Genomic DNA, 6,877 nt, shown 5'->3' on the forward strand with positions numbered 1-6,877 from the left:
CCCCCCCCCCCCCCCCCCCCCTCCAATAGAAGAGCGAGAGCGCCAGACGGAAAGAGACACAACACAATGACTAACAACACGTGTTGAGTCCCTTTGTGGCTGTTTTTGTCTCTTTGGTTATTTTTTGTCTCTTTGTAGTCATCCTGTTTCTCTTTGTGGTGGTTTGTTTGTCTCTTTGGTTGTTTCCGAATCTTTGTGGTAATTTTTAGTCTCTTTGCAGTGATTTCGTGTCTCTTTGTAGTCATTATATGTTACTTTGTGGTCGTTTGGTGTCTTTGTGTAGACATTCTGCGTCCCTATGTGGTTATTCTGCTTCTTTTGTTGTGTTAAACGAACACGTTTTTCATTAGAGCTTGAGTCCTTTTGTTTGAGATTTCCTTCAAAGGCTCAGGTCTCCTCACTGCAGAGCATTTCCACTGTGCAGTGACGTCTTCAGGATGCTGAAGCGCTGCGTTTGTTGGTGCTGTATGTTTGCAGCAGCCAGTTGTCTCTGCACCGGGGTGCTGGAAGTCAGTGTAGGTGGGTGGAATCAGAACCGCAAGCATTCACATTTGGAGAAAAGAAATGTAAATGTAAAGTGCACCCACAGCTTTTTAGTTCCATTTTGTGTTGAGGAAGCAGAGAGAAGTGTTTCATACTGAAGCTCTGAGATATATCTCTTATCTCTGCATGTTAGTGAGTACAAGTACAAGTACCTCAAAACTCAAATAGATAAGGTATTCGAGTAAATGCATCGTGCTTATTTACTTTCCACTTCTGCAAAAGTGCCATCCGATCATGTTTTTAGGTTTCAAGTCGTTCATGTCAGATTCTCTGCAGACTGAAGCTGCTGCTGATGTGCTGCTTCTGATGGACGACCAGGGTTTCAGAGATGTGAAGTGTCTCTCAGACGGCAGCTGTGACACTGATATACATTTAATTTCAGTCCCTTATGGAGAAAAAATACCTTGACCCCCAGACTGAGAGAGAACAAAACAACTCCACACAGCCGTGGTCCTCTCTCTGAGGTTGTTCTGTCTCTGCAGTTATTTTACGTCCTTTTTTTGCATTTCTTTGTGGTCGTTTTTTGTCTCTTAGTGGTTGTTATTTGTCTATCTGTAGTCATCTTGTGTCTCTTTGTGGTCGCATGTCTTTCGGATCATTTTCTGTGTCTCGGTAGTTACTGTGTCTCTCTGTTGTCATTTATTTGTCTTATTGTTGTCATTTTGCATCTCTGTCATTTTGTTTTGCATCTTGTTGTGCATCCCTTAGGGGCCGTCTCTTTGTACTTGTTTTATGTGTCTTTGTACTTGTTTTATGTGTCTTTGTAGTTGTTTTGAGGGTCTTTGCGGTCAGTGGTCTTTGTTGTGGTTTGTGGCTGTAGTCTTCTTGCGTTTCTCAATAGTTGTTTTGCTTGTCTTTGTAATTGTTTGTGTGTCTTTGTCCCTGAGTGGCCGTCTCTTTTTGAGGTTGTTTTGTGTCGTAGACTTGCCAACATGAAATGGAAACAGTCACTTCAGAAGTTCCAGAAGCTGAAGAGGATTTGGAAACAGTCCAGGTTGATGAACACACAGCAGCTTACAGTATAGCGAGAAAATACAATATGTTTTGTAAGCAGTGGGTTGTTGGTATTTATGAGAGCTGATGCCTAAAATAGATGTTTGTTCTAATCCCCGTAAATCATATTCTGTTTGTATCATCTTATATAACTGCACTGGAAGAACACCAGGTCGTGTTTGGTGTGTGAGTGTGTGTGTGTTGTACCTTTCTACGCTGTATGAACTGTAAGACGCCCTGACGAATGTGTTTCCTCTCCTTCTAAGAGGATGTTCCGTGTTGACATGTGATGTGTTGTGTTCAGCTTCATGTGACAGCTGCTGCTCCCCTAAATTGGATTTTCAATCCTCTGCATGCATGCTGAGACATTTCTCTGTTCTCTCGCATGCTTTTCAATTTATTCTGACTGATTTTCAACAATGTCATTTTTTTTCTTTTTCTGATGCTACTGATGCGATGGATGTAAATCAGGTGTCTCTCCTGTGTATCCCCCCCCCAGCTGCTCTGGGAACGCTGGAGTTTGAGCTGAGATACGAGCGCAGCTCCAGTGAGCTGCACTGCACTGTGCTCCGGGCGAAGGTAAGGACGCTCTCCAAGCCATTAATGTGCTGCTCCAACAGCCTCCACTCCTCTGCTTTCAGGCTTTCCAAAGTGGATTTTTGGACCTTGCTGCACAGATTTGTTCCCATTCAGACACAAGAGGCTCGGTGCTCTTTGTTGTATCATCTCTGTTTCAACGTGGGAATCACAATCAGCTGCCTGAAACAAATGTAGAATTAAGATTTATCTTCATTTAACTAAAGAACCCAAACCAGGAAGAACAGAGCAAAAGTATATTCTCACTTGTGAGCAAACCGCCACATAAAAGCTTGTAAACTCTAAATAAGTGGTATTTACTGATTAATATATCGTAGAACAAAATGTCAAAACCTCCTCAGCTTGTGTCGACCACACAATTTCAGACATCTAACCAAAAACACATTCAAAAGACACATCGACTTCCAGACGAGGGAACAGGAAGTGAATAAGTGGTGAATAATAGGACCTTCTTTTGACATTAGTCAACATTGACCTAACTAACCCAACAGCAAAAGACTAATAATTATTTGGTCCCTTTCAAATTGGACCATGAATTACACATCTGATGTTTGTCAATTCAAAAGATAATTTTGCAAGTCAAGAAAGTCTCAGTATGTCATAGATTTGTCGTAGTATCATTAGGTTGTGTGAAAACTGACGTTAGCTTGGTTTGCTAGCTAACTCAACTATCGTCCAAATGTAACATTATCTAGCTAGCTAGCTAGCTAGATAACTTAACTATGTTCTACATGTAACGTTATCTAGCTAGCTAACTTAACTATGTTCTAAATGTAATGTTATCTAGCTAGCTAACTTAACTATGTTCTAAATGTAACGTTATCTAGCTAGCTAACTTAACTATGTTCTAAATGTAACGTTATCTAGCTAGCTAACTTAGCTATGTTCCAATTATTAGGTTTTCTTAGCTGATGTGTTTTATCCATCATCTCTTTTTATCAGCCGGGGAGAGAAAGAACGAGTGAGACCTCGTTGTTGGTGTGAGAACATGCCGGTACGAAACATACAGATATCGTAGCTTCAGAGAGAGACAACACTTACAACACTTTTAAGTGTGTAGTCTTTCAAGAAGTACTTTCACAGTCTTATACTTCAACAGTTTTACAACAAAATGCTTCTTGATGTGTAAAATTATCTTTTAAACTCACAAACATAATATGTGTAATACATGGCAAACAGGATCAACTAATTATTTGTCTCTTGCTGTTGACTAAATTTCCCGAAAAAAGGTCCCATGGTGGTGAACCGGGGACGGGACTTCCCCTCCGCAAAATAACATTTAAACATCCTGGTTTTATCCAGTAGACGGCAGTCGTTATGTATATTCATGAAACATTATGAGGAATCCAACTACTAAAATGTCAAGATTAGGAACTGAATCCATCAACAACAGTAATAAATACACAGACACATTAGTTTTCAGCTTAGTGGTTTGGGGGTTCAGTTAGCTACTCTTTAAGTACGGAAGTTACGTGACAAATAAGTCAAAATAAGTGACTTTTGGTTTCACACTGGACACGAATGACGTTTGTGTGCTTACGTGTGGTTTGACAAAAAAAAATGATATTTGAAATCGGCCAGTATTTTAAAGCTAACCTGAGACCGATCCAGCTTTATTTGAACCAGAACACGTCTCTGCACCACGACAAAGCAACAGAAGGGTCATAACGCAGATCAAACCGCGGCACCGGGGAACGATTTAAAGTGTCAGAAATAGTAACTGAGGACTGTAAAGAGACAACCGGCTGCAGCAGACACTTGGTCTACCTGTCCCTGAGCTCAGTGTGTGTGTGTGTGTGTGTGTGTGTGTGTGCGTTATCCTCAGAGCTCAACACCTGCTCTAGAGCTCTGCTGGCTCTTAAATCTCACCGTTGACATTTCCTCTACCTGCCTAACATTCACTACCATAATGATTCATACCTGTGCTGCTATTGTTCTCCGTCCTCGGACACATTACCGGATAAAAAAATACTTTTTGTGTCGGTGAAAGTTCAAAATGAAAGAAATGCCACAGGCTCAATAAGTCTGAATTTGCACTGAAATACTATCAGGGATATAATTAATATTTGACGCTACAGCCTCCATAATCCTCTGCTCGGTGGAGGGGGAATAAAGGAAAACCAGATTCCTGCTGATGTCACGGAGGATGAGAGCAGATTTCCTTCAGTATCTGAAGTGATAACAGTCCTTTTTTATTGCTTTGAGTGATGCTTTAATTATATAAAACACAGTATTTCTCTGTAATCACACTTTATATACACTATGCTGTTTATACCACAGCAGAGACACAAAGACTTCCACTGGTCACAAAGATGTGTAATGGTGATCGACATATTTAACCCATTTAAGTACAAGATCAATACTGATCAATATATGAACTGGTGATAAACATGCTCATTGGTTTGTCGTCTCCTTCCAGTTCATAGTATGAAGAGAGACAACGTCCTCGGAGGGAGCAAGTTGAGTTGGACACCAACAAAAAGTCAACTTTGACTTATTTGTCACGTAACTTCCGTACTTAAAGAGTAGCTAACTAAACCCCTAAACCACTTTTATAAGATGAAAACTAATGTAAATGTGTATTTATTATCGTTATTAATGGATTCAGGTCCTGATCTTGACTTGAATTCTTCATAACGACTGCCCTCTACTGGATAAAACCTGGATATTTTGCAGAGGAGAAAGTCCCTGGTTTGAATTGTGCCATTAATTACATACACGTCCGTCAATTAAAATATAATTTAACACTACAGAAAGTAGCATTTTGTTGTAAAACTTCATGAATACGTAATTATACAGACGGCACACCAAAAAGTGTTGTAAGTGTCTTCTCTCTTGAAAGCTACGATGTCTAAAAAGTGATGATGGATAAAACACATCTGGATAGAAACGTTACATTTGGAACATAGCTAAGTTAGCTAGCTAGCTAGAACACGTTACATTTGGAACATAGCTAAGTCAGCTAGCTAGCTAGAACACGTTACATTTGGAACATAGCTAAGTTAGCTAGCTAGCTAGAACACGTTACATTTGGAACATAGCTAAGTTAGCTAGCTAGCTAGAACACTACATTTGGAACATAGCTAAGTTAGCTAGCTAGCTAGAACACGTTACATTTGGAACATAGCTAAGTTATGATGTTCATTTAGTACATTATGGTCCATTTAGAGTCAAACAGACCATAAAGCAGGGGATGCTTTAGGGCGGGGCTACATGCTGATTGACAGGTCAACACCAGAGACGTATACGGTGTCTCTACTTTACTCCTCCTCAGTCCAGATACGGTCACTTCCTGTTCACTGGTTGATAAAAAAAGTCAAGATGGCTCCACCAACAATAAAATACTTCTTCTGTGTTATAGCATCAGTAATAATATGATCTATATGATAACGTAACTCTCTGAAAGGGGACCCACAAGAAGTGTATTTTTACCGATCAGTTAAAGATCTGAGTACAAACTTTCATCATGAGTTCACGTCTCTCAGGTCTCAGACTCGTTAAAACAAAATGTACAGAATAACTAAAATCCGTCGCTGCAAAATGTCAAAGCTGTTGAAATGAATTTGGGATTAATCTGTCACGATGTTGATGAGGTCACCGGATTCTAATCGGGTGTTTGATCCTTCGGGCGTGTGTTTAAATCTGTTCTAATTTGAGTCAGTCAGCTTCTGATTCATCGTGATGGCATCAATAATCATCTGTTCACACTGAGATTCATCAGGAATAAATCACCTTCTCTTTACTGCATTACTTTTATAACTTTAGTTAGAGATTCAGATTATTTATCAGCTAACAACTGATGATGATGTATCTGTCACAGCTCTGCCACCGTTATGCTGTTTTTTCTATCTCTCACTCACCTCATCAGCTCATCACTCTCTGCTCACTCTGCTGCATCACTATTCAGACCCCAGTCTCACTCACTCACTGCAGATCATTGTCATGTGAGGAAACATGTGAATAGTTTAATGTTTATAACATGTAGAGACGCCATTCTTTCTACATTGGTAACACTTGTAGACATTTGGAAACATGTTGGATTTAAAGATGATATTGTTTGATCATTTTAGTAAAATAAATGATCAAACCTTTTATTTCTTCTTAATGACTGATGTCATCATAACTGTTGTTCTGCACTAAAGACGTGTTCTAGTTCTACTTCTAGTCATCATGGTTCTGTTCATAGAGGAGCAGGACTTTTATTCTGAAGAGAAAACAAGACCGCAGAGAGAAGCGTGATCTTGTGATCTCCTTTGAGTTCAGGTGTTACTGATCACATGAATGAGTCTGGAGGAGAGAAACCAATCAGACTGTGATTAATTAGAAACACCTGTTAAGTGTCTCATCATAAGTAAGTCAAATGTATTCATAAAGCTCTTTTCACAGACGTTAGTCACAAAGTGCTTAAGTAACAGGAGTGGAATTACACACAGTGACCATATAGGGACCAATCAGTAACCCTGTTCTGTGTCTTCAGGGTCTGAAGTCGATGGACTTCAACGGTTTGTCCGACCCGTACGTCAAACTCCACCTGCTGCCCGGAGCCTGTAAGGTGAGACACGACCTCGTCAGACTGACCCTGAAGAAGTCTTCATAAATACTGCCCTCACAATACTAAATATTCAAATTATCTTTTTACTTTCACTCATTTGACCAACTTCACTACCACAGAATATTTATTCACTTTTAGAATTCTTACCCTTTAAATCAAAAGTGTTATTCTCTGTAAACTAAACTCATTAGC

At 39.7% G+C, this 6,877-nt stretch overlaps 1 protein-coding gene across 1 annotated transcript in view; it reads left to right on the top strand.

Moving 5' to 3' along the window:
* LOC116377069 (double C2-like domain-containing protein alpha) overlaps positions 1–6,808 on the top strand; it is an 8,884-nt gene extending 2,076 nt beyond the window's left edge. The window contains exons 2-3 of the mRNA XM_031838609.1: positions 2,036–2,115; positions 6,611–6,808. Coding sequence (XP_031694469.1) covers positions 2,036–2,115; positions 6,611–6,730 — 200 coding nt within the window. The 3' untranslated portion in view covers positions 6,731–6,808. The remainder of the gene's footprint in view (positions 1–2,035; positions 2,116–6,610) is intronic.
* The last annotated feature ends 69 nt before the right edge of the window (positions 6,809–6,877 follow it).

The sequence above is a fragment of the Anarrhichthys ocellatus genome, unplaced genomic scaffold (genome assembly GCF_004355925.1).
Source record: "Anarrhichthys ocellatus isolate YVR2014 unplaced genomic scaffold, GSC_Weel_1.0 scaffold858, whole genome shotgun sequence".
In the NCBI taxonomy this organism is placed as follows: domain Eukaryota; kingdom Metazoa; phylum Chordata; class Actinopteri; order Perciformes; family Anarhichadidae; genus Anarrhichthys; species Anarrhichthys ocellatus.